This window comes from Rhinatrema bivittatum, chromosome 1 (assembly GCF_901001135.1).
Source record: "Rhinatrema bivittatum chromosome 1, aRhiBiv1.1, whole genome shotgun sequence".
Lineage (NCBI taxonomy): Eukaryota > Metazoa > Chordata > Amphibia > Gymnophiona > Rhinatrematidae > Rhinatrema > Rhinatrema bivittatum.
Genome location: NC_042615.1, coordinates 432,092,915 through 432,120,814, shown reverse-complemented (window position 1 = coordinate 432,120,814; position 27,900 = coordinate 432,092,915). Strand labels below are relative to the sequence as shown.

Sequence of the window (27,900 nt, the reverse complement as noted above, 5' to 3'; positions counted from 1 at the left end):
GGATACAGGAGAGGATGCCTAAATCCTTGTCTGTTCTATGAGGAACAGTAACAAAAGCTGTGCTGAAATGCAAGTAAACCACATCCAGCCTATACCCTTGATCTCCTTTTCTGATCACCCAGTAAAAGAAACTGATCAGACTTGTTTGACACAATCTCCCTCTGCCACGCTGTCTCAGATCCTGTCCTTCAGTAGAGCCTCCATTAATTTTCCTGCACTGTTATAAAGCACCAGGGGGTGTTGAGCCACTCAGGGGCCAATGCAGGATCCTGTGCTCAGGCTAATGCACAGTTTATCCAGTGACTGGATGCGCATTTTGGATGTGCCAGGCTTACACCTGCTGCAGTAAGGGGGATTAGCGTGTCCAGACTCACATGTAGCTAACAGCACTCTTCACGTGTAAATGCCATGCAGACGAGACTGTTAGCTATTGTCCCCAAAGCAAAAAATTCCTGTGCGCCCAACGCTCCGCCTTTTTAACGCCGGCGCCCGGGCTGGCATTACGTCTTGCCGCACATCAAGGGCTCCCTAAAAAAACAAAAAAAATCCTGTTTTCTGTGGATCCTCCTACTTTTAGTATCGTCACGATACCAAGTAGGAGGAACCACAGAAAGCAGCAACATAAAAAAGAAAAAAAAGTCTTGACAGCGGCCAGCATAGGAAAACGGGCATTCAATTTACTAGCGTCTGTTTCCCTGACCCGTGGCTGTGCGCACAGCCACGTCTCCTGGGCGCCCGATGATTAGGTCGTGCCAGGGATGCACAATTGATCCCTAGCGCATCCTTGTTAGCGCTGCCCCTCATTATCATACTGCATGGGGCGCCCAGATTAGATGCGTACTTTTACGCACGTCTGATTGTATCGGCCCTCCTATCCCCTGCCCCACCACCGGCTTTAAATTCCTCTCGTTGTCAGTGGGGGCAGTGGAACTGCAGTTGTTCTGTTTAGTGGGGAGGATCAAGGAGGCTTCTTTTACATTTGCCACATTTTCAATCTAAAAAAAAAAAAACCAGCCCTCCCAAAACAGCCCCACAAACTATTGTCAGATTTGTCGTTGTTTTATGGAATTTTAATCGGTGTTTAAGACTACCGTCCTGAGCAGGTCTAGCTTGCCTGGCCTGGCTCGTTTTGCGGTCCTGGCAGTCAGCCCTACTTACAATGACCATGTCATCCTTACACAGCAAGGCACACTGGCAACAGCTCCCTAATAAGTCTGTAAAATAACTCCTCCTTTCGCTTTCTTCTTGCCCAAGAAACGAGCCCTCTGCAGCATTAAACCGCAGTAACCCCCCAGCTCCACAGGCAGCACAGTTCATTCGAAGTCACTGTCCAGCTCGGCCCTGGGTCTGGGGGAGAGAAGAGGAAATCCTCTTCCAGGCGAAGGAGACAGGAAGCAGGCCAGGCCTGACCTGCCCCCCTGCCCGCACCCGCTGAACCCAACGCAAACAAAACAAGTCAAAAAAAGAATCAAAGAGAAATTTGTAGGAGCACTTTTTTTTTTTTCCCCCAAAAACAATTTTCTGTTAGATCCATACATTTTTAATATGAAAGTCATTTTTTTTGTCCAGTTTTGGGCTAGATCTTTGTTTTCAGGGAAAACATCATTTTGGTTTCTATTATCATATACATTTATATATCCCCCACCCTCATGAGAATTTGGTTGCTGTAGGTTGAATGGCTTGCGAGAGAACATGTCCACGGACAGACACGGCAAATAGATAAATGATTGTTTTTTTTGGGGGGGAGGAAGAGCGCTAGGTCTGGGAAGAAGCGAGCAAGCAAAGAGATAGTGGAGCTGCAAGGACTTGTCAGGACCTCCTGTTGCAACCATTTCCCGTTACATCATTCTGCCTGCCTTTTGTCTAGGCTGAACCAACGAACCAAAAAGAGAGAGAGCAAACCCCCACCCTTCACATGACTGTTGCTGATGTGGCTGGATAATTTCCTGGCCTGAGTGACTGTCTTCTTGGCCAGCGGTTTTTCAAATGGGAGTTCCTCCTTCCCTTGCACTGCACTGCAAACGGCGGCCCCTATCCTGTATGCCGGGCCCGCGCTGGGCAGGCTCAGGCTACTTGACCGAAAGTTACTTTCTGTCTGGCATGCGCTCTGAGGCTGTGGGGGAGGGAAACTATTTGCTTGTGCACAGAGTTGGGAGGAAAGTGGGGAGGAGGAGGAGGAGCTGGAGGCGGTGGGCCAAGGTCACTGATCAGAAATTTTGACACTTAATCCTGCAAGCACCTGCAGTCCAGGATCTTAACGTACATATTTAACCCTCTGCAAAAGAGTTGGGGACCGAGACTCTGTATTATCCAATTAAATGGCACGATCTGTTTCTTTTCATTTATTGTCAGATGCCCCGGTACCTTTCCTCCAGACAAACGGGGGTGGGTGGAGGAGTAAATCCTTGCTCCAGAAAGAGCTCTGCATTCGTGGTGGGACTATTCATCGAACCCTTTATTTTATTTGTATTTATTTTAAAAGATTTATCGCCCGCTCTGTCTCCAGGTCTAGGTGGAGTAGACACGTACATCTTGCATAGTTAGGCGAGGTACAACGCATCCATTCATACAATTCAGTATCATCAACGAGGCAACAGGACAATAGAACAAAACCCTTCGTGCCTTCCAAAGATTCAGTCAAGCTCTTGGCAGTAGTTTTCCAGCCATCTTGTCATCATGAAGCCCTTCCTTTTGGGAGCGGCTCAGAGCCTAGGGAAAGGAAGCATCCAAATATGCTGTTAAAGGTAACAGGAGACCAAATCGCAGAGGAAGAGGAACAGCGCCTCGTGCTCTTCCGGGGCTTTTGAGCGCACTTGGCGTAGCCCCTTCTGCCCAACCTGTTTGCTGAGAAACGTTTGGGCTCGTTGTCGGGGTTACAGAAACGTTTACGGGCAGAATCCCTTCTGTAGTTTCAAAAGTGGCAGAATCCTGCACCAGGCGAAGGCTGCCTTCAGTGCAGGCAGGATGCCAGGGCATTGGACTACATGAAACATTTGAGCTTTAAAAGAAAACAAAACCCCAAGCAATTGTTGTACCCTGTTTGACAGAGACTTGTGTACATGGCTAAAATAAGCAGCCCTGCTTTCTCAGCCCTCGGTGCCCATTGCCTCAGTTACTGGCAGAGGATTCCAAGAGCAAGATCGTGCTGTTCCAAGGCACAGCCTTGTTTTATTTGTACCGTTTCCTGGAAGACTTTGATGCATGTCATTCTGTCTCTTTCTCTCTCTCACTCTCCCCTTCGTTCAGAACGTTCTCTTGTTTTGTTTAGGCGCCTGGTGAAGTCATCGTTCTGATGAAATCCCTTTTACTATGACCCTTGAAGTCACAAGCTTAGTGTTAGGGCTCCAGCATCAGACGGTGATCATGTTATGGAGGACATCTCTCAAAGCTGTTCATGCAGGCGAATAGCGAGTTTCCTGCCCAAGCTGAGCTGAGCGAGGTTACGGAGCGTTGCGTGGTGTGTTTTTTGTTTAGCTACCATCTGGATGAGGCTTTCCTGAGAGCGTGTTTTCGGCGGGATCGAAAAATGGACTCAGATTGTTAGTGTCAAGTCCATGGGCGTTGCTTGATGTGGAAGATCCTGCCTGCACAGAAATCAGCTGCAGGTTCTATTTACCCTGTGGCAAGCTTCAAAGGGAAGAGGCAGGTGTACGTCCTCAGTGAACGTGCGCTGCAAAACCCACTGGTCAGAGAAAAAAAAAATACCCTTGGCTTTTGTCCCAGAATGGTTGGTTTGAATATTGCCCCTCCCCACTAGCAAATACACAAGGATGAAGTGTCTCACAAGGCACACACCGGAAACAACTGTGCCTCCCATTTTATGCGTGTGTGCGTGCGCAAGCTGTTCTCTGTTTTAGTGAAAGTCCTTTAAAGTGCTTTTAAAACGTCTCCAGCTCTTCTGAAACATAATCACTTCTGCCTCACTCGGCGCACGCTGTTTAGCCATATGCAATTTTTGGAGACTGCTGTGTCCGAAGCAACGTTCTGTCCTAGGTTTGGGGCTCGAATAGCATTTGGAATGGTTGCGCATTATTAGAGGTATTAGGGGATGGTCAGTAATTTTCCATCACTTGATTATTTTTGTGCACCAGTTTGTTTGTTTTTTTTAGCACGCATACAAATGAAAGTACACGTGTCCATCCATTTTTATGCATGTAAAAAATTTGCGCACACTAAAAACAAAACAATGGAAATCACTGTGCATCCTAAATTATTATTATGATTTGTATAATGCATATCAGATGCACGCAGCGTGGAACAGCGAGAGAGACATAACGTATAGTCCTCTGCTCCTTGGAGCTTACAGTCTAGTCAGGACACAGACAAGGCACACAACAAAAAAGCAAACGGGGCAAGGCAGCAGGCTGTGATTGAGACGATTTAAAACAGGTGGGATTAAACTGAGGAAGTGGCAACTTTTAATTGAGTGTCATCAAATAATATTAATGTGTGGAAATGTTTCAAGGAGAACTCTAGCTAGGTGAGTTGTGGCTAATCAGCTTTATGTAATGTGGTAGGCCTAGAATATCCGGTCCAGTTCTGTCTGAGATAAACAGAGAAGTGCATTCCCCACTCTGGAGCCCAGATTCATGAATCAGTTTCATGAGCAGGAAGGAGAAAGGTTCAGGCGTTAAAAGCAGCCTTGAAGCAGTGTAACCAGAGCGAGTTCATTCAGCGGTGCACCTGTGAGGAGCAGGCCGGAGGGAATAAGAGAACAGATAAGGGGATGGATTTTGGAGATGATGTAGAGAAAAGAATGACGTTTCTTGGTGGTATGGTGAATATGTGCAGAGAAGAATCGGATGACTCCAACAAGGTTATGGACCTGGGGGACAGGGAGGATAGTGGCATGATTTGTAAATGGTGAGGAGAAAGGAAGGAAGGATAAAAGGAAAGAATAAATTCTGTTTTGGCTGTTTTGAGTTTGAGGTCACGGTGCGACATCCATGCAGCAATATCGGACAAGCAGGAAGAGAGTTTTGATTAGATTCTTGGTGAGAGCGTTGGTGCGTGCGTTAGGGAAACGGACGCTCGATGCACGCGCCCGTTTTACCGCACATCATATTGCATTGGCTCCCGAGAGAGAGAGGTAGGTCTGGGAGCCATCAGCGTAAAGATGGTGTTGGAATCCTTGCGAGAAAATTAGATTACCAAAGGAAAATAGCCCAAGGACAGAGCCCCGAGGCGCACCAAGTGATAATGGGATAGCAGCTGATCCATCAGAAGCTACATGGAAAGTGCTCTGGGAAAGGCAAGATGAGAAGCAGGAATACTGAGACAGCCTTCTCTTCCTCAGGAGTATAGGGTTGGGTTTGTCTGTGTGGAAGACTAGCATCAGGTTTGCTCCAGAAATGAGCAGCAGATAATGAGGTTGCTGGATGAGGAATGGGGGGGTCCCCCTGTCTTTGATGAACCTAAGGTCTGGCTGACTTGTACATCTCCAGGTGTTTGCAGCTGAGGTATCCAGTATTTACTGGTTTCACACATTTATGCAACTTTGGTCTCAATCAGGCGACATTTTTCTATTGTTTTTGGACTTGTCAGTTTCCTCCTGCCAGCAGTGAAATCTGGTGCCATGAGCCTTCATTCACAACCAGCCAGTGATTTTTCCCCCTATTATATATCCACCCCCCCCCAGCAGTAGTCCGGTCACTTCCATGATGGTCCCGGGCCAGAGGCCATGCATTGAGGCTCCTTCTGGAGCCCTACAATCAAGGGCTCTGAATCTCATTCACTAGATGTCAACTTTCAGCAATAAATACAAAAGAGCAACATCTCCCTAGATGAATATCAGAATCAAAAAAAATAGAGCTGTAGGGACTGAATCGTCACAAGAAATTATAAATAAAAACAACCTTAATCAAATCTTATGTTTCTGTATTATCATTATTAAGGGAAGAGATGGCAGCAGAGAAATAGGTGTAAGGATTTTAATCCACTGTCTCTTGCCTGCTATGGGCTTCAAACAGTATCAGTATTTAAACACCAAAGATTCAAATCATGTACCATGACTTTCCCTATCACTCTATCAGAAAGCTTTATTCGTTAACCTATCAAAATATACCAAGGATCGATATATCTCATAAATAGCTATCAACATTTTTATTAAGTCAAATGTAAACAACTCCAAATGGCTACCAAGCAATACTTAGCTTGAAAAATTCACCAACTCAACATGGCCCATGTTTCAGCATAAAAGAACGCCTTCCTCAGGAGTTCATTAGTATGTTATAATTATTCAAAAGGATGCTACACTCAAATTGGCAAACATGCTCAGGCAATAACCATGACTTAGGGTTGGGAACGCTGCCTCGACAGCATCCCCAGCCCCATCTCATCCAGGAAGCAGTAGACGCAACTCAAGGATTGAATTGGGGACCTTCCATGTTGAGCTTCCAGGCTGACCTCCTGCTGCCTAATATTCGCAGTCATAACCAGCCAATAATAATAAGGAAATAAAACAGTGTGTGCTCTGAAGGAAGAGACTTCATTCTCAAGACAATACAATTGTCTTCTAACTTTCATGCACGTGCAGTATGGAAATCGGTTTCAAAGTCTGTTTTAAAGGCAATGGTAGAGGATGACAGGAAAAATGGCTTTGCAGTAGCTGTAATGGGAGCGTTTATGTAAAGGCGCCCCAGCTGTACTGTGCATCCCAAAAGGTTCAATCAACAGCAGCAGGGAAGAAGTAGAAACATGTTAAGTGGCACGCTTTCTGTTTAGGTGATTTAAAACTCTGAAATTGCACTCATGCATTGTCTGTGATGACACATTTTCTTTTCTCGGTGCTCATTTCCCAGAATTAAATAGATCAATGCAGCGGATACGACCTTGCAGTGGAATGTGATCCGAGGCCTGGGCATGGGGGGGAAGAGGGAGAATGGAAGGATCAAGCTCTGCTCTCTTTTTTTTTTCTCTCTCTCTTACTCTCCCTCTCTTCTCTCGTATGACTTTGCAGCTGGCGACCATGAGCAGCTGGAGCGAGATGCGGCAGGAGGTGCTGTTTCTGACCAACCCCAACACCACGAGCTCCCCCACCCAGGTGTACCAGGCGGTGTCGCGGATCGTCTGCGGCCACCCCGAGGGAGGGGGCTTGAAGATCAAGTCCCTCAACTGGTACGAAGACAACAACTACAAGGCGCTGTTCGGTGGCAATGGCACCGAGGACGAGTCGCAGGTCGTGTACGACAATTCCACCAGTAAGTGCCGGCTGCGGGAATGACAAACCGAAAACAACAACAACATGAGAAAAAGCTAGTCTGGGAGACAGTCGGTGCTCATTGTATAGGAGCCAACTGCTGGGGGCAGACGTTTGACCCATAACTTGCGGGGATAGCAAATGTTCGACGCGGGTACGTTTTTAAGAATGGGGGAATCGATCCGCACAGAGACCCCTCCCGTGACGCTTTCGCCTGTGAAACTGCTCACGAACGCTCAGGCACTCCTGCCAAAACCGCCAGCAGGTCTGATGTCAGACTCTTTGAAAAATTACAAGATAAAAATGACTTGTTTAATTTTGTAGCCGGGATTTGCCTTGCCCACGAACCGAGACAAAGCCTTTGACAGAGTTACTGCGGACCAGAGAACAGGTGGGGTGTGAGAAGGGAAGTGAGCCCTGGGCGTGAGTTAAGGTTGAGTTTACACAAACTTGGGAATGACGTCCTGTGATCTAGCCCCCTGTCCCATGCTCACCGCCATCACAGTTTATGTAATTCCTTTATTCTGCGGGCAGCATAAGCAGCAGTGCACAGAGGGGTCCAGTTTAGCATTTATCCGCCACGTGGCTAGGCTACCATTGCACAGCATCTGCATGACTTCCGTCAACTCTGCTGGGCAGGTTATTCTAATTATTTTGTTTTGTTTTGGATATTTTAGCCTGCCCTTCCAAATAATGTGCAAAGCAGCAGCATTATTAGTATTCGGGTACAATTAACCCCTGCCCCAAAGAGCTTACAATCTAAGTGGGCACTTGGGGCAAAGGGAGTTAAAGTGACTTCCTCAAGAAGTTTTCTTCAAATTACACACCCTTAAAAAACTAAAATCCTTACTCCACCCTGTTGATTTTCGCACTGTACTTCAAACTACTATCTTCTCCAAACTTGACTATTGTAATTCCCTTCTTCTAGGTCTACCGAAAAACTCTATCCACCCACTCCAAATTTTACAGAATACAACTGCCCGGATCATTACTAACACACTCAGAAATGAACACATAACACCTGTTCTAAAGAAATTACATTGGCTCCCGATAGCATCACGCATTCAATATAAGATCCTCTCACTCCTACACAAGGCCCTACACAACCCTGAAATGAACTGGTTCAATGACTCCTTTCGTCTCCACCAGTCCACTAAGCCCACCAGACACCAACATCTCGCTACCATGCAGACTCCCTCACCTAAATGCACTAAACTGGCCTCCACCAGTGCCCGTGCACTCTCAGTAGCCGGGCCTGCTCTCTGGAATACAATGCCTGTGGAGTTACGCCAGGAAGATTGCCTTAAAACTTTCAAACAAAATCTCAAGACTTGGCTCTTTACTAAAGCTTACACCTAGGACCTCTCAGCACATTTCGCCCTCTCTCTACACCCCCTCAGTCCACCCCACAGGAAATCTCATAAAATATCATGCCATTTCTACGGTTCTTAATGTTATTCTGCATTTTTTACCATAATGTATATAATTGATAATATCTGTTATTATCATATTACTGTTATTTTGTTAATATCTGCTTTTTCAATCCTTATTTCTCTTCCCCCCAATGCATATTTATTATTATTAAGTTACTAACTCTTGTTCTGTGTAAAACGCCTCCAAGCGTATGTTTTTTCTGTTATACTGTAAACCGAGGTGATATCGCTGATGAACATCGGTATATAAAAATATATAAAATAAATAAATAAAGGAAGTGGGATTTAAATCCCGGCTTTCTTGGTTCTCAGCTTGCTGCTCTAACCACTAGACCACCTCCATCTCTTCTCCCAGCTTTTTCCTATGCCATTAGTCCTTACTGTCTTGCAGTCATAAAACTAGATATAGTATCTGCTATGATTTCTCTCTCTCCTGTACATTTCCACTCCCCGAAGAGCCACTGTATCTTCATTTCCTTTTTTTTTTTTTGTGGCTCTGCAGAGCTGCCTACTCAGGCACTTCTCTTTCCCAAGTTTGGTTTCACTTTTCTGCTCGGCGGTCTTCCCTCTGTCTCAATCAGCACCTGCGGTCCACTCAGAAATGCTGCAGCTCGGTTTATGCCCCCCACCTCCCTGATATCACAACAACTGCACCGCTCCCTCTGTAAGCTCTTCACCCTGCTACAGCCCCATCCTATGTCTAATGTAAAATCTCATCTTAGTCTCACCTCCACTGTCCGTACACCGACTGCTGGCCATATGCAGCCCCTCTGCTCCACTTGCCAACACCATTCTCTGCCTCCACTCAGTCTTGTCACTCCAGAAAGCAACATTTTCTCTTTCTCTAGTCACGGAGAGCTTCGGTTCTCACGAGTCTGAAGGCGGGAGCGGTAGCACCAGTCATCATGGCTTTGATCCTAACTGCTGGCCATTTGTCATCTCTCCTTAAGCATTCAGAATTCAAGTACCTTAAAAAAAAAAAAAAAAGTTACAACAAAGAAAGTCTTTCAAAAATAATTATTTCGTTCGCTCTTGCCATGCTTGGAACAAAAACAAGAACTGTTGTCCCTGCTTTGTGCTCCTTGAAGGGCTCCTGTTAAGAAATGCAGGTATCACTAAGCACAGATTTCTTGCCTATTTTTGTACTTGCACCATAGCCATGGACTCTGCTGCCGCTCTTCCACACAAGCCTTTCAAATAAAATTGTGATGACATCACCAGTTCCTCCACCGCGGCAGAGTCTTCCCGTTTTCTGAGCATTCCTCCCCTCTCTTCCATATGCTACGTTGCATCTAAACTTGCCCTCTTTATATCGTGGGGGGGGGGGCATTGCCGCATAGTCCTGTGGGCGCTCTCTAGCTGCGGTCTTGGCAACAGTTTTCAAAGGAAAAGTCCGCATGTACTTTCGCTTTGCAAATTGTCAGAGGAAAAAGCACCCGCAGCGAGATGCCATCTCTTTCTCCCGCGGATGCTTTTAACCAAAACTACGCGCGTGGCCTTCTCCCTGGATCTAGGCTCGTTTCATTATGGGTATGGGTCAAAGTATGTGCCGTACGCCCCTACATTTACCTACATACAGGGTGACAAATCCCTTTTAAAATTGCCAGCATTTTCCTCCTGATTTTTTTTCTTTACATTGGATGAAGACCCCCAAGAGGTGTGCCACTTACATTGATAGGTACATTCACCCAGATCAGCTAATGTGCTTTTCAGCGAGGTAGCTAACCAGCTTCAAGAATACAAGCTCTTGTGACCGTAACGGCTGGTTTCCCTAAAGCACAGCTTCCCAGAGCTGTCCCGGTGACTCCCACAACCAGTCGGGATTTCAGGATATCCACATTGAGATCAATTTCAGGATATCCACAATGAGATACATTTGCGTACATTGGAAATCCTGCAGATTTATCTCATACATATTTACTGTGGATATCTTGAAATCCTGATTGGCTGTATGATCACGAGGATAGCTCTGCGAAGCCCCACACTAAGGGTTGTTAAATAAAGGTTGTTGCCAGGCACCGTCTGAAAGCAAATACTAAAGATTTAATCATATCATTCATTTTTGTGGCTGCAGAGTGTTGGCTGTGCTTTCTCACCTGGATTGGGCACTTCCTGCATAGGCCACTCACAATATTCAGACGATACTTGCAATAGTTAGCACTGGGTTAGCAGCTGGACCAGGTGTTTGGCAAAGCAGACATTGGAGACCTTTTACTGTTTGACTACAGCTCAGGAGTGTGAAACTTACCTTGGGGCCGTGCACTAGGTGTCCCACGGTTGCTGGGTCTCGTGGTGTTCATGGGTGCATGAAATAGAGATGTGAATCGTGTCCTCGATCGTCTTAACGATCGATTTCGGCTGGGAGGGGGAGGGAATCGTATTGTTGCCGTTTGGGGGGGTAAAATATCATGAAAAATCGTGAAAAATCGAAAAAACGTAAAATCGCAAAACCGGCACATTAAAACCCCCTAAAACCCACCCCCGACCCTTTAAATTAAATCCCCCACCCTCCCGAACCCCCCCCAAATGACTTAAATAACCTGCGGGTCCAGTGGCGGTCCGGAACGGCAGTGGTCCGGAACGGGCTCCTGCTACTGAATCTTGTTGTCTTCAGCCGGTGCCATTTTCCAAAATGGCGCCGAAAAATGGCGGCGGCCATAGACGAACACGATTGGACGGCAGGAGGTCCTTCCGGACCCCCGCTGGACTTTTGGCAAGTCTTGTGGGGGTCAGGAGGCCCCCCCCCAAGCTGGCCAAAAGTTCCTGGAGGTCCAGCGGGGGTCAGGGAGCGATTTCCCGCCGCGAATCGTTTTCGTACGGAAAATGGCGCCGGCAGGAGATCGACTGCAGGAGGTCGTTCAGCGAGGGTTCCGGCGCCTCGCTGAACGACCTCCTGCAGTCGATCTCCTGCCGGCGCCATTTTCCGTACGAAAACGATTCGCGGCGGGAAATCGCTCCCTGACCCCCGCTGGACCTCCAGGAACTTTTGGCCAGCTTGGGGGGGGGCTCCTGACCCCCACAAGACTTGCCAAAAGTCCAGCGGGGGTCCGGAAGGACCTCCTGCCGTCCAATCGTGTTCGTCTATGGCCGCCGCCATTTTTCGGCGCCATTTTGGAAAATGGCGCCGGCTGAAGACAACAAGATTCAGTAGCAGGAGCCCGTTCCGGACCGCTGCCGTTCCGGACCGCCGCTGGACCCGCAGGTTATTTAAGTCATTTGGGGGGGGTTCGGGAGGGTGGGGGATTTAATTTAAAGGGTCGGGGGTGGGTTTTAGGGGGTTTTAGTGTGCCGGCTCACGATTCTAACGATTTATAACGATAAATCGTTAGAATCTCTATTGTATTGTGTTCCATAACGGTTTAAGACGATATTAAAATTATCGGACGATAATTTTAATCGTCCTAAAACGATTCACATCCCTAGCATGAAATGCTCAGCCTTGTTCATTGGAAACCAGCATATGCTTGTTCACTTCGTCCCTTGATGATGCTTCCTCGTTCCCCAGCCCCTTTCTGCAATGAGCAGATGAAGAACCTGGAATCCAGTCCCCTGGCTCGAATGATCTGGAGAGCGCTGAAGCCCCTGCTCATCGGGAAGATCCTCTACACCCCCGACACCCCTGCCACGAGGATGCTCATGTCCGAGGTAAGCCACGAAAGAAGAGTCTACCAGAAATAGAGGGCTAGAATTTGGAACACAGTTTCTGTAACAAGGTGTTTTTGTAATACAGCCTAAAATCTGGCACTGGGAGTCAAATGACACGCATAGCAAACCGTCTCTCTTACGAAGATTTAATGAAAAGACTACTGAGCCGTCATCAGTCAAGGGTTCCAGGAAGATTGATCGGCTGCCGGCTACAGCCGCGGCCAATTCCAACTTCTAGCATTGCGGATCTGCTGCCTCCTTCCTGAAAAATGTTTAGTTGCCACTCACTTGCCTTTTCTTTTTTTTTTAACGCCGGTATTGTCACGTATTACGTGGCACCATTTGGCTACCCTGAAATAACTTTCATAGTAATAAAATTGCTTTTTATTTGTCAAAAGGGAGCTTCCAGCATAAAGTACTCTTCTAAAGGCTATGTGACATTGGTTTTCTTTCCCAGGGCTTTTTTATTCTCTGCCTCTCTGTGCTGACCTAACCTCTTTCGCTTCCTTCCACCCCCTTCCTCGGCAGGTGAACAAGACATTCCAGGAGCTGGGCGTATTCCGCGACCTCGGCGGGATGTGGGAGGAGATAAAACCAAAAATCAGGAAGTTCATGGAGAGCAGCCAGGAAATGGATCTGATCAGGGTCAGTATCTCGCCACTGCCGCCGCCGAAATGCCTGGCAAGGCTGCCAGAGACCCATGTGCAAGAGGTGACCTAAACTGATATCCTGTTTAATTTGAGCAGCGCGGGCAGTGCTTTATTACCCTGCCTTCATTTACTTTTTTTTTTTCCCTGCAGGAAGTTGGTTGTCTGCCTCATGGGACACTGAATTGCGTGTCCCCAGTTTTGTACCTCATGACTCCTAGTGGGTTGGCGGGTTTTTGTTGTTCCTTTTGGTTTAAATTTGCCACACATGTGTCTGATCTGTGCCTCGTCAGTCTGCATGCCTCCTTTCTTGTGCATTTGGGGAGCTTCCTGTGGCACCTGGACTAGTTTTAAAGCTTTTGTGGCCTCCTGTTGGCTTTCCTTTTCTGTTTCTCCCTCTCAGTGGTCTTGATGCCGAGAGGCCTGTTGTTTTGTTCAAACATGTTCTCTTTCCTTCAAGAAATCCCATGCATTATTTTTGCTGGTGGCATCCGATGTTCTTAAGCCTGCCCTGTTGGGCCTTCTGTCCCTCTTCAGCTGCTGGATCTGCACTATCCCATCTACCACCAGAATCTGTTTCTGATTCAGCAGAGCCGCACCCAGACTTTAATGATTCACTCCTAATGGCGGGGGAGGAGATTTCAAACCGTTTTCCCCTGCATCCTCTCCCCCCGCAATTGGGAATGGAATAAGATCAAAACAAGCCAGGTGTGTTTTATTAGTAGTGGTCTTTTAGGACAGGTTAAAAAGAACTCCAGGTTTCTGAGGCCTAGTTGGGCGCTTTCTGCATTTATCGTTCTTAAGTTATGATACTTGTGCTTTGTCAGAAGTGGTTGTGTTTGGATATCTGTGACCAGCACTACTTTGCTTTTTCTCACAGGAGAGTAAAAACAAAACAAGTATTCATTTGTTTCGCTGGCGTAGCAGTGGGTAAAACCATCTTTACCTTTCCCAGCACGGCCACTGTATCCCTCGTCCTTTACCCCTTTCACACTGTTCTTCCCTTGTACGCTGTTTTGGTGTGACTTTTAAAAGCGCAGGTCTGACAAACGGGTGTGCAGAATTCGTGGGGGGGTTGTCTTCCTTTCCAGTCCTTGAGGGTCGTGGACTGGTCTGGTTTTCAGGCCACCCTCAATGTACTTTCAATGTGTAAGAATCAGCTTAATTTGCATATTTTGGTGACGCTGAAAGCCAAATCTATTTGCAGTCTGCTCCTCCCCCCACCTCAGGGCCATGGCAGATAACCCTGTCCTGATTACCGTGTGCCGGCGTGTGTGCCTCTGAGTGCCGCGGCAGCAGCAGGCATCCAGTGTAGGCCTTTCCGTGACCGGAGCTATTTGTGCTCTTGTTTTGTACAGTTGGATCTGACTTTGAATAGGAGCCCACGGCTTCCCAAATGGAAAGCAGATGGTTTTTCAAGCAAGAGATATGTGTGACACATCTAGTGTTACCCAGAAACTGGACTGGATTCAGAGACCCCTGGCTGCCTCGATCCTGTTCCTTGTGGCTGTGGAGCTCCACAGGCCGGAGAAAACGGTTCTGTAGCCCTTGCTGCAAAGCTGGAGAAGTTGCTTGCTCGTTTCATATTGTTTTCTTTTTTGGTTTATGCCTTTTGAGAGCAGTTTTCAAAGCTATTCACCCAGATTAATTGCTCTGTCTGAAAATTCCCTCCTCCGTCCAGCTAAAAGAACACCCCCGGCTTCCACACTGCGCGCGCGCTTTCGGCTGAGTTACAAAGATAAATTCCCAGGGGTGCGTTTAGGATGGGGGAGTAAAGCAGCACACGGAGGTGGAATTTCCAAACGTTGGACGTAACTATCTGGCCACAGCCCTGCCTCCTCCAGGCCCCCTGTATAAGTAAGAGATGTAAATTCTACTGGTGTGCGCCTAGTGCAGGCACTTTCTCTTGGAAAATCGCTGAAGTCCCCCATGCTTTGCAGCGTCACGGGATCTTTGACAATTGCCCCTTTGCATGTAATAGCATTTAATTAGTTAGAATAGCAAATGCTTCTTTTGTGTGTTTCTTGCTTTTAGAAAAAAACATATTCGAATTTGCTCTAAAAATTAAAAAAAAAAAAAGTCAAACAAACCTAGCTTTTTGAGGAACAGAGCATCCTCGCCGTTTGTTAGCAGCGGATATCTATTTTTCCATTCTCGCCCCCACCCATGTTTTCATTATTATTATTTTTTGTACAGTTGTTGTTTGCCATTCTGTACCATGTGAGGTTTTCCCCGTGTGCAAGTGTGCCATCTGCTGGCCGTGGCCTGTAAAATGCCAGTGAAGGATGCACGCCAGTGTTTTTCTTTATCGATCAGTGGTTTTATCCCATGGCTCTTTCTTTCTTTACACACTCAAGGATTACATCCGTTATAGATTTTTTTTTTTTTTTTTTTTTTTTTTAAATTGTGCCAGTAAAGGATCAGTTTTTAAAAGCTGTCCTGCAGTTATTTTAATCATTCCCTCTGTATTACTTTGGCACTGCATGCCAGTAAAGTTATCTGAACCTGAAACACAGGTTTAAGCATTGCTCCACCATACTGAGGGATGGCACCTGCGCCATTTACCTGCACCAGAAAAATGCAGGGCCAGGGTGGAGGAGGAGGCTCCGTATGTATGCGGGAGGATTTCATTTTGAAATTCCCTGTGAACGCTTTACCCTGCGGGGAAGGAAAACTCACTTGCAAGAACCGCAGGGAGCTTAAACGTGACCTCCCATATGAAGACACGTGCATGCTCTAGCACATAACCAAGAGGAGGGGGGAGGGGCTTTTACCGGAAGATACTTTTTGGCAACTCAGCTGTATTCGGTAATGAGCAAATGTAATGACCCTTTCATGGTTGGTTAGCAGGCCAGGACTGAGCATCTGCCTCTGCTGAACAGGCCATCTAAAGCAGGGCGGGGGGAGGCGCCTTCATATCTTGCACACACTGGGAAGCTGTCTGGGGGCTTACAGTCATGTTCCAAAGCACAGCAAAAAAAAAAAAAAAATGTTTTCATTTTAAACTTGTTTTCTGACTCTGACTCTGCTGCACGCTCTTAGGGAGCATTTCAGCCTTGGGCTGCTTTTTGATGAAATTGCGTTGAAGAGTCTCTGTAACTTGTGTGTTTTGTGTCTTATCCACACTAAATTTTTATGCATTTTTTTTCGGGGGGGGGAGCCAAGTGTATTCAGACAGGGGTATGTTTTTGGTAATCCTTGTCATGTCCTGGAAAGTCGGCTGCATTAGTTGAGTGTGGGACTTCTTGTTTTATTTTATAGGGTCCTGCCTCCGGGAGGGATTTGATTGGAGCTGGATTCATAAGCAAGGAACTGCTTGTCCTGTGCTAGACCTTTAGTTCCCAGTGCTGTCCAGCTGTAGCTAGTCCCTTTCAGCAGTAACATCTTATTTGGCAGTAGGATGAGAGGGAGGGTAATTTTAGAACACGGTGCATAGCGCATTACACACGGACTTTGTTGCATAAAATCACTGTGGGAAATGCTACGGTAAAGTTCCCTAATACACACAGACGTTGCAGGCAGGAAGTTACACTGGCTGCTAGCAGTGCGGACCCCCTGTGTACAAATGTACATGCACATTTTTGAAAACCCAAAAGTCTGTGCGTAAATCCTATCCCTGCCCCCCAACTCTTCTCCTGGAATGCCTGCCGAGTGCATGTGCAATCAGGTTCTGCATGTACTCTCTTACATGCATACCCGCCAAGAGCCACTTAGACTCGGTGTTATAACTGACGCGGAACTCAGCCTTAAACAACACGTATCACTAAAAGTAAAAGCAGGATACGCTAAACGTATGGTTCTCGGGAAACCAAAAGCTTTACTAACACCTACAAACTTTCGAACAGATTTGCAAGCACCGATGACTGCAACGCCCTGTTTCTGGGATTACCATACACAACTATAAGACCACGCCAAATATTACAAAACTCTGCCGCAAGAATACTTACTGGTAAAAGGAAAAGAGATCACATTACTGAAACACTAGCAGAATTACACTGGCTACCCATAGAACATAGAGTACAATACAAAACATTATGCACAATACATAAATTAATTCATGATGAAAAAGCAGAGTGGCTGAGCACAGCACTGCGTGTATACGTCCCACAGAGAAACCTGAGATCGGCTAACAAAGCCCTCCTAACCGTCCCTTCTGTTAGGACAGCAAGACTGACCCAAGTCAGAGAACGGGTCCTATCCTTAGCAGGACCCGTTCTATGAAACACTATGCCCCTAGAGATCAGATTACAGAGAAATTTCAAACTTTTCATAAAAAGTTTAAAAACCTGGCTTTTTAAACAAGCGTTTTACAAAGAGAACGGAGAATAGAAAAGTAAATAAAGCAGGCAGCAGAATATCAGCATACAGCACTTAGCTCAATATGTGAGTATTTTGTTATTTTACTTTTCACTGCTAACTTTAGATAAAATATACAGTTCAAAAGAGTTTTACATGTAAGTAAAGCTGAATCATGTATAAAAGGACAAGATTTATGACATTCATCAAATAGTCTTTATTGTGAAATTATGTAACCGGAACCTTGTTGGCACTTTTATAGAATGTATTACCCAATACAATTCTAACATTACTATATGTGCCTATCTGTAAACCGTTGTGTTGGTATATAACTTAACGACGGTATAGAAAAGATTTTAAATAAATAAAGAAAATAAATAAAACATATATATATAATCAAGTTCTATGCGCGCAGGTGACTTTGAAAATTACCCTCTTGGTGCATTCCTTTTTCATTGCGTGTAGAAAGATTTTGGTGTGGGGTATTTGTAATTTTTTTTCTTAGTGGGATTTGGAGCCAGGTATGCATTGACACTGGTTTGCTCTTTGTGAATAACCCACAGACCTTACTGAAGAGCAAAGACGGCCAGCGCCTCTGGGATCGACAGCTCAACGACTCAGGCTGGATGGCCGAAGAGGTTTCCAGGTTCTTGGCGAAGCACCCAGAGGACGTCCAATCTTCTGGCGTGGCCTACAGCTGGAGAGATGCCCTCAATGAGACGGACCGCGCTGTCCTGACCATCTCACGCTTCATGGAGGTAAGGCTACCCTGTGCCTGCATTTACATTTGTCGTGACGAAGGAAATGGAACCCGTACCTCAGAACCATAGGGGGAGAAATGTAGTGGTCATATGATGAGGCCCAAATTGTAAGGGCTTGCGAGTTGCATAAAATCAGATTGTAAACCAAAGGTCACAGATAGTTGACATCAACAGTGATAATAGTGCATTGGTTGAATCCATTTTAGAGAACCCACAGAAAGGCCTGTGTCACATTAGGTGTTGTATTCGTGGCCTGTAATAAAGGAGACAAGTGGTTCTGTTTTTTAAGTTTTAAAATAACTGAACATGCATAATAACATTATGCTAATGATCATTTGCTACTGTACTTCTGCTCCAAAGTAACCTAATTTGGAATAAAGCAGATCTGCTGCATTGCAGGCTATGGTTCAACTCCTTAGACATGGTTTTCATTTTAAGGTTTGACACATTTTGCAAAGGAATTGCACCAGTCTGAAATTTCTAATCTATGAACTCTGTACATAATTTGTGATGTAGCAGAGATTCTCCCCCCTTTTTAGTGTGTCAACCTGGACAAGCTGGAGCCTGTGGATACAGAAGCTCATCTCATCAGCAAATCCATGGAGCTCCTGAATGACAGGAAATTCTGGGCTGGTATTGTTTTCATGGAGGTGGTACCCGGCAGCACTGAACTTCCCCCTCACATCAAGTATAAGATCCGGATGGACATAGACAACGTGGAAAGGACAAACAAAATTAAGGATGGGTAAGCCATGTTGGTCACAAGGTGCAGTACCATTAGAAATGTTATACTGGACTGTGGTGAAGGACAGTGAGCAGAATTCATATTTGTGCTGTGTCTTTCCTTTTGTTTAGGTACTGGGATCCTGGCCCCCGTGCTGATCCCTTTGAAGACATGCGCTATGTCTGGGGTGGCTTTGCTTACTTGCAGGACGTGGTGGAGCAGGCGATAATCCGGGTGCAGACGGGCACCGCGAATAGAACTGGGGTCTACGTACAGCAGATGCCTTATCCTTGCTATGTAGATGACATGTAAGTGATACAGAATGTTGCCACCTCCTGCATGGCATGGAACGTGTTGCAGGACAGAATGTGTAACCCCAGGTGGCAGCTCCAGACAGTAGCAATGCCAAGGAAATAATTGTTTCCAAAACATTGACCAACGTGGAGTACCACAGTGCCTCCCCAATCTCAGGCTTTACTCTCACATCTAATGATCCTACGGCTTTAGCCCAGGCTTTCTTGAATTCTGTTACAAGTGCATGCAAATGTATCTCATGCTTATTTCATTGTGGATATCTTGGAAACCTAACTGGTTAGGTGTGTCCCAAGGACTGTGTTGAGAGCCCTGTGCTAAAAGATGTACCTTTCCTACCAAGTCCTATGCAATATAACTTATTCAAATATTTAACCAAATGACCCAGGAAAGATCTTTGAGGCGCTCCATTTATAACCCTTCATCCCATTTCTCAATTAGTTTTAATTCAGTGTTCCACCCTAAGACCTTCCCAGGCTGCTCAGCTTATATATGACCATATGCATGGAGCTATGTCAAAGCCAATCTAGCACTTCCCCAATCTAATTTTCTGGTCACCTAGTCAACAAAATGGATCAGATTTGTTTGACCTGATTTTCCTCTGGTAAAGGATCCTGTAATGTGCCAGATTCAAGATAGCACATTAACCTCTCCTTCCGCAGTGATTCCATTAATTTGCCCACCACAGAGGGCAGACTCCCGAGTTCTGTTTTATATAGAGGGAGAGCATCATCTCATCTCTGGTTCTCTGGAGCGTGATTGAACAGATCTGACAGTGTTGCTGCCAGAGCCTCTCTCAACTCATTTACTGCCCTGCGATGATTTCCTTCTGGTCTCGTTGCCTTGTTCAATTTCAGTTTTGCTAGTTCAAGGCAAACATTCTCTTCTGCAAGTCCTTTACTATAAGCATTCCCTACCAGTGATACTTCTCCTAGCCCTTCTTCGGTCAACACTGAACAAAAGTCTCTGTTTAGTATTTCTTCTTTCTTCTTGTCACCCTCCACATATTCCTCCTTTTCAGATCTCTGTAATACAAACCTACCTCTGCCTGACCTCTCACTGATCTATCTGAAATAAAGCCAAAGAACCTGGCACTTCAAATGAGAAAAGGAAATACACAGTTTACTAATTCCCCTTTTTGATTGAATTTGGAATCTTTGTGAGCTTTGATCGGGAACAGAAATGTTCAAGTGTGGATGAATAAACTCTTGTACTTTTTCTATAAGCTGCTTCAATAGAGAGGATTTTGACCCTTATTGTATTCTATAATTGCTCTTCTTTGGTCACGTTAAGAATTGAAGTGGATACTACTGTATAACTGCCAAGAGCCTAACATTTCACATTTCAGGCTTACCATTGCTCATGCTGCAGAGATGCCACATAGTTGAGACTTGATTTGTGTAGACCTGTTGGCTCCATATCATGACTGGAGTTTCCCTACTCGTGTTTGAGTGCACTGTGCCTGCCGGTGTACTTGCCTGGCTTGCCAGGTGATGCGCATCTGTGTAGGGTAGGAGTTGTGAGTTTTCACTGCTTTGGAGTTTTCACAAGTGTTGAAGATTGTTGCCTGAGAGGACATTAGAAGTAGGTTACAGAGTAAAAAGCAGGTCATGCATGGTGATACTGATCATTACAAAGTACATACTGGGCAGATGTGGGCTCCCCAGGACTTGTTGGATCTAGGAGACACCCCCCCATGATTTTTATAGTGATAGTGGTTTGGTTCATCATAATCTATGCACTGGCCTGAACAAATACTATTACCAGCTTCTCAATTCTTCCCCCAGTGAATGTGTGATTTACTGGAACTGTATAAATCATGTGCTGTTGAGATTCACTGGTTTCTTAACCAAGTAGTCAAGAGATGCTAAGTGGTCAAGAGATGTTGTATTTGTTCCCTAGTCCTGCAGAACAAAGCTCTCTCAGGGAACGTGAACTGACGTCCTGAGGGTGGGGAAGCAGAACGGATATGCTCCTTCCACACAGAGAACAGTGACTTCTTCTCCAGTGAATTGCCATGAGGCTGTTATCATGTTGCTTTTATTTTATTTTTTTTTAATATCTCCATCTCTTCCCCTCCCCCCCCCCAACCAGCTTTTTAAGGGTCATGAGTCGCTCACTGCCCTTGTTTATGACCCTGGCTTGGATCTACTCCGTGGCTGTGATCATCAAAGGGATTGTGTATGAGAAGGAGGCTCGTCTGAAGGAGACAATGAGGATCATGGGGCTTGACAATGGCATCCTCTGGTTGAGCTGGTTCATTAGTAGCTTCATCCCTCTGCTCATGAGTGCCGCCCTCTTGGTGCTGATTCTGAAGGTGAGAGATTGGCTCCTCCTTTATGCTCAGTGAGTGGATTTTTGTCAGGGCCCATTCTAGTTAAAATCTTGCTTCCCCCCCCCCCCCCCTTACATACACATAACATCATCGTGACATTGGGCAAATCACTTTATCTCTTGTCTGAAGTACCTACTTAGATTGCAAGCAGTTTGAAGCAGAGATCCCATGTACCTGTATGTGATTTATTATGCAGTGAGGGTGCCATATAAATGTTGAAATATTAATGTTATAATAACCCATGGTCCATGTTCTTGCAAACCATGTGGAGACCAAGATGTACTTTGCAGTTGCTGATCCTGTACCCCTGCACCATAGCATCTGCAGACCATGGCCATGCACCACCCAATTTATCCACTTCACTAGGTATGAAATAAAGCATGTTATGTCCCATTCTCGTTTATTAGCCATTGTCAAAAATGACAGATAGGCTCAGTGACCCTTCTCATGGCACACAAATAGTCATCTGTTTTCTGTGATGAACAGTTCTTTTGTCTTAATGTGGCTGTGTCGCTTGTGTAATTGCCTCTTTGATCTCTCCTGTTGCAGATGGGGAATCTTCTGCCATACAGCGACCCCAGCGTGGTGTTTGTTTTCCTGGTGGTCTTTGCTGTGGTAACCATCTTGCAGTGCTTCCTCATCAGCACCTTGTTCTCCAGGGCCAACCTGGCAGCCGCCTGTGGAGGGATCATCTATTTCATTCTTTACTTGCCCTATGTGCTCTGCGTGGCCTGGCAGGACTTTGTGGGCTTCTCGCTCAAGCTCTTCGCTGTGAGTTGGACAGGATTTATTACATGGCACGTTTGGTTACATTCGGCTGCTTGTGGACCTTTTTATCGGGCGAGCTGTTTTCCAGAACCTGCTTCTGCTGGGGGACCTTGGTGGTGCATTCCAGATTAGACCAGGGGAACGGGAAAGAACTGAATAGTCTGAGTGCTGAGGACAACCTTCAAAGCCATTTGTGTGTATTTCAGCTGCCTGCAAACTGCCCTTCCTTAATGTGACCAGATGTCCATGCATTGTTTCACAGTGTGCCACGCTTTCAGGCGCATTCAGGGGAGGCATTCCAGGTGGTGTGTTTTGGTGGGAAGAGGAAAATATTTTGTATAGATTGCATTTTTCTTTTTCTAATCTTCATGCATTATTTTCCATTCAGAGGGTAATTTTCAAAGTCATTGATGCCCATAAACTTGGTTTCCTGCATGAAAATGCCTGTAGTAAAATAGAGTAAGATAAGCCTTCAGAAGAGAAATGGATGAATGCGCAAGTATGCAGCCAGTAACCCCAGGATTTTCAAGTAAATGTCAGTGGATGAGTTTGTTTTGAAGATCCTGGGTAAAGTCCACGTGTGCGTAAAATACACACACAGACTTCTCCTTTCTGTGGGCTGTTGGAAGATGGATCCGTGTAAGAAGCAGGTGGAAATGTCTGTAGCTTCTCTGTATCCATGGTCAATTTCAAAGCAGAAGAGCATGTAGACTTTCACTTTTTGAAAATTGAGGCAAAGTCTGTCCTAAAAAAAGGACTCCTGGAGTATGGGCTCCCGAACGCATCGTTTGGAAACTGCCCCTGTTGGCATGAGAAGCCTTTCCAGTCCCCGTTGCTCGGCTGCCAGTGCTACTGTCATTCCTCCAGCGTGTGCAAAGGACTGGGCTTAGCTGTTGCAAGTTTTTTTTGCTTCCTTAGAACATAAGAAAATAAGACTTGCCATACTGGGTCAGACCAAGAGTTCATCAAGTCCAGCATCCTGTTTCCAATCCAGGTCACAAATACCTGGCAGGATCCCAAAGGGGTAGATAGGTTCCAAGCAGCTTATCCTGATAAGCAGGGGATTTCTGCAACTCCTCCTTAATAATGATTTATGGACTTTTCCTCCAGGAACTTGTCCAAATGTTTTTAAACGCCGCTACACTAATAACTTTCACTACATCTTCTGGTAATGAATTAATTATGCATTGAGTAAAAAAAATATTTTCTCTTACTTTTAAATGTATTACCCAGTAACTTCATTGTGTGTCCCCTGGTCTTTGCACTTTTTGAAAAACAACTGATTAAAGTTTACTTGTTCCATTCAATTCATTATTTTATAGTCTTCTATATCTCCCCTCAGCCGTCTCTTCTCCAAGCTGAAGAGTCCTAACCTCTTTAGCCTTTCCTCATAGGAGAATTGTTCTATCCCCTTTATCATTTTGGTCACCCTTCTCTGTATCATTTCTAATTCTGCTGTATTTTTTGAGATGTGGTCACCAGATCTGTATACAATACTCAAGATGAAGTCACACCATGGAGAGATACAGAGGCACTATGATGTTCTTCTCCATTCCTTTTCTAATAATCCCTAGGATTCTATTTGCTTTCTTGGCTGCTGCTGCTGCACACTGAGCAGAAGATATCAACGTATTATCAACGATGACACCTAGATCCTTTTCTTGAATGGTGACTTCTAATGAGGAACCTTTCATTAGGTAGCTATAATTTGGGTTACTCTTCCCTAAGTGCATCACTTTGCACTTGTCCACATTAAATTTCATTTCCATTTGCATGTCCAGTCTCCCAGTTTTGCAAGGTCCTCTTGCAATTTCTCACAATCCTCTTGTGAATTAACAACTTTGAAGAATTTTGTGTCATCGGCAAATTTGATCACCTCACTTGTTGTTCCCATTTCCAGGTCATTTATAAATATATTAAAAAGCAGTGGTCCCAGAATAGATCACTGGGGAATTCCACTGTTAATCTTTCTCCATTGGGAAAATTTACCATTTAGCCCTACTCTCTGTTTTCTACCCTTTAACCTGTTGGCAATCCACGATGGGACACTGCCCCCTATCCCATGACTTTTTAATTTCCTAAGAAGTCTCTCATGAGGGACTTTGGCAAATGCTTTCTGGAACTCCAGATATACTACATCAACCGTCTCACCTTTATCCACATATTTATTTACACTCTCAAAAGAAAATGGTGAGGCCAGACTTCCCTTAGCTAATTCCATGTTGGCTTTGTCCCATTAAACTATGCCTATCTATATGTTCAGCAGTTTTGTTCTTTGTGATAGTTTCTACCATTTTGCCTGGCACAGGTGTCGACTCACTGGTCTATAGTTTCCTGGATCACTCCTTGATCCCTTTTTAAAACCTGGCAACCATCCAGTGTTCAGATACCATAGATGATATTAATGACAGTTTACAAATTTCCAATAACAGGTCCGCAATTTAATGTTCCAGGTGATTTGCTATTCTTTAATTTGTCAATTTGCCCAAGTACATCTTCCAAGATGGTATTTTTAAACAACATCCATGCCTGATCTAAACTCTTAACCTTTGCAGTTGCGCCTTTCAGTTTTTTCCTAACCATTTTTCACATTTTCTCATAGTCACCTTTTTAAAAGTTAAATGTTGTCGTAGGAGATTTCTTAAGTGCCCTCCCTCCAATTATTAAGTCATATTTGCTCATGTTATGGTCACTATTGACAAGTGGCTCCAACACTGTTACTTCTCCAAATCCCGTGTTACACTAAGGACTAGGTCTAAAATAGTTTCTCCTCTTGTTGGTTCTAGTACCAGCTGCTCATTGAAGCAGCCATTTATTTTATTTACAAACTTTACCTCTCTAGAATGTCCTGATGTGAGATTCGCCCAGTCAATACTGGGGTCATTGAAATCACCCATTATTAATGATTATTTTTATGAATTTGTTAGCTTCCTTAATTTCTTACAGCATTTCATTGTCTGTTAGATCATTCTGGTCACCCCCACTGCGGTTTTATTTCCCTTTTCACCTGGAATTTCTATCCATAAAGGTTCAACATTGCATTTTGTTTCCTGCAGAATTTTTGTCCTGTTTGACTCAATGCCCTCTTTCACGTATAGTGTCACTCTCCACCAATTTGATTGATGCTATTATTTTGATATAGTTTGTATCCTGGTATCAGTGTCCCATTGATTATCCTCCTTCTACCAGGTCTCTGAGATACCAATTATCTCTACCTCTTCATCCAGTGCTATACACTCTCACTCTCCCATCTCATTTTTTATTCTTCTAGCAATTGTATGCAGACTTTTCAAACATGTTTTTTGTTTATTTTAACAACCTGCTCATCAGTTGATAGGGGTAATTCACAATCTTTTTGCTCTTTACTTAGGCACCTGGTCCACTTTGGCATTTATTGCAACCTCTCTACTGGGATGCCCTAATATTCCTGTTCTCTTTGTTATGGAGTCTCAATTTAGAGGACCCTTGGGCCGACCTGCAAGAGACTGGGAAACGTATTCAAAGTCTCTGGTACACCGCAGGCCAGGAGGCAGATGGTCAGGCAGGACGTAAAGGTGCTCTTCACCCTGGAAGCTGGTGCTCCCCCGGGAGGAGCCCGTAGGAGCCCGGCCGCTGGGACTTAGGCGGGTTGATGATCTTGAGACTGGAACGGGCAGGCTGTGAGCAGAACTGGGAACTGGAACCAGACTAGAACAGTAGACAGGAACTGTAGCAGGACTCGGCTCCTGGAACCAGGCAGGAACAGTAGCAAGACTGGGGTACTGGAACCAGGCAGGAACTGTAGCAGGACTCGGGTACTGGAACCAGGCAGGAACTGTAGCAGGACTCGGGTACTGGAACCAGGCAGGAACTGTAGCTGGCAAGCAGGAACGGAGCGAGTTCCAAAGGCAGCTCACTCTGGGGCACGAAGCAACAGGGATCCGGTGGGTAAGCCCGTTGCAAGGCAAAGACTGAGTGTCCGCGGCCGGCTTATCAAGGCCGTGGCGTCTGGCGTAAGGAACTGGGCGGAGTCACCACTGGCGGGAAACGGCCTAGAAAAGCGCCCAAGCAGCGGGCGCGCACACGCCCAGAGGCAGGGCGTCCATGGGAGGCTTCCCGGCGGTGCGGCCCTTGCGGGGACGCCGCCGAACAGGCAGCAAAGTAGACCACCAGAAGCGGGAACGGGTCCAGGAACTCGGAGGTAAGGGTCTGGTCGCGGCGCTCGGGGCCAGAACCGTAACACTCTTAGTATCCTTCAAAGATACACAATTCCGAACCATGCGCTTCTGAGCGACTGTTGGCTTTCCCCCTTCATGTAGTTTAAAAAAGAGATAGCACAGCCTTTAAAGGTTAGTGCCAGCAGCCTGGCTCCACTCTGGTTAATATGGAGCCCATTCTTTCGAAAAAGCCCCCCCCTTTCCCCAAAATGATACCCAGTTCCTAACAAACTTAAAACCCAATTCCCTGCACCATCGTCTCATCCACACATTGAGACTTTGGAGCTCTGCCTGTCTCTGGGTCCTGCACATAAAACTGGGAGCGTTTCTGAGAAGGCTACCCTGGAGGTTCTGGATTGCAACTTTTTACCTAAAACCCCAAGTTTGGCTTCCAGAACCTCCCTCCTGAACTTTGCTATGTAACTGGTACCCGCATGTAGCAAGACAGCCAGATCCTCCCCAGCACTATCTAAAATCCTATCTATGTGACACGTGGGGTCTGCCACCTTCGCACCAGGCAGGTAAGTTACCATGCGATCCTCACGTCCACCAGCCACCCAGCTATCAACCTTCCTAATAATTGCATCCCCAACTATGACGGCTGTCCTAACCCTTCCCGCCTGGGCAATGCCCCTGGAGACCTATCCTCGGTGTGGGAGGATACTACATCACCTTGAGGGCAGGTCCTAGCTACAGGATTGCTTCCTGCCTTCCTTGGCTGAAGGATAGCATTTAGAGGGGCGAGGGGGGGATTGTGAAAGAGCTCGCGTTGCTGCAGAATATGTCACAAAGCTCATTTTCAAAGAGGGACCTTCCTTGGTTGTTTCCCTCCTTGAAAAGTGGCAGCTTTAGATTCTATGCACTAAAAGCCACCTGCGTGCTCTGTGCCTGCTTTAGGTGCAGGGCGGTCCTGCTTGTTTTTAGAATTGAATTGTGTGTACGCTGTTTTTCACCTCCGACCTGAAAACGCCTCCTGGCTCCCTTCCTCTGCTTTTAACCTGACTGGCAGTCCGTGTATTGTGGCAACCCGCATGTGCTTTTAGCCATATAGAAGGCAACAAATTTTAGACAGGACTATGTGTAAATGACTTTGAAAATTGCCCTCCTAATTGACAGAATTGCTGTTTCAGTCAGTGGTTTTGTATAAGCCTTGGCCCTCGGCGTGCACTTTTACCAGCTCCCTCGGTCTCGAACTTTCCAACAACTTTTCACCCTGAAAATCTGCAATATTTCAGGCCCAGGCATATACACCTTAGAAGCTCACCTCACTGGAATTTATTTTTAAGAGGTTTCGGTGAGAAGGGACAGAGGGGTAGAAAATGAAGGCGGGAGAAATTATAGGTAACAAGGGGGAGTTGCATATAGTTAGTTAAAAAAAAAAAAAAAAGGAAAAAAAATCTTATTCCTCACCCATATAATGCTTTATTTCATTCTGAAAATAAGTTGTGCTTTTCTCAGCAAATCAGTATGTAGAAATTTCTACCACTTCCCCTCAAAAACAGCTAAGCTGATGATGCCTTGCCCTCTCCTCCCATCCGTATTCCCCGTCAGGCGTGCTGTTGGTGAAGCGGGTAATCCTTCTGTC

General features: G+C 45.6%; 1 protein-coding gene across 2 annotated transcripts in view; it reads left to right on the top strand.

Moving 5' to 3' along the window:
• ABCA1 (ATP binding cassette subfamily A member 1) overlaps window positions 1–27,900 on the top strand; it is a 212,039-nt gene that overhangs the window by 79,942 nt on the left and 104,197 nt on the right. For both annotated transcript variants that reach the window (XM_029604407.1, XM_029604396.1), the window contains exons 9-16: window positions 6,959–7,199; window positions 12,137–12,276; window positions 12,805–12,921; window positions 17,783–17,977; window positions 18,520–18,725; window positions 18,836–19,012; window positions 21,111–21,333; window positions 21,901–22,122. In XM_029604407.1, coding sequence (XP_029460267.1) covers window positions 6,959–7,199; window positions 12,137–12,276; window positions 12,805–12,921; window positions 17,783–17,977; window positions 18,520–18,725; window positions 18,836–19,012; window positions 21,111–21,333; window positions 21,901–22,122 — 1,521 coding nt within the window. The remainder of the gene's footprint in view (window positions 1–6,958; window positions 7,200–12,136; window positions 12,277–12,804; window positions 12,922–17,782; window positions 17,978–18,519; window positions 18,726–18,835; window positions 19,013–21,110; window positions 21,334–21,900; window positions 22,123–27,900) is intronic.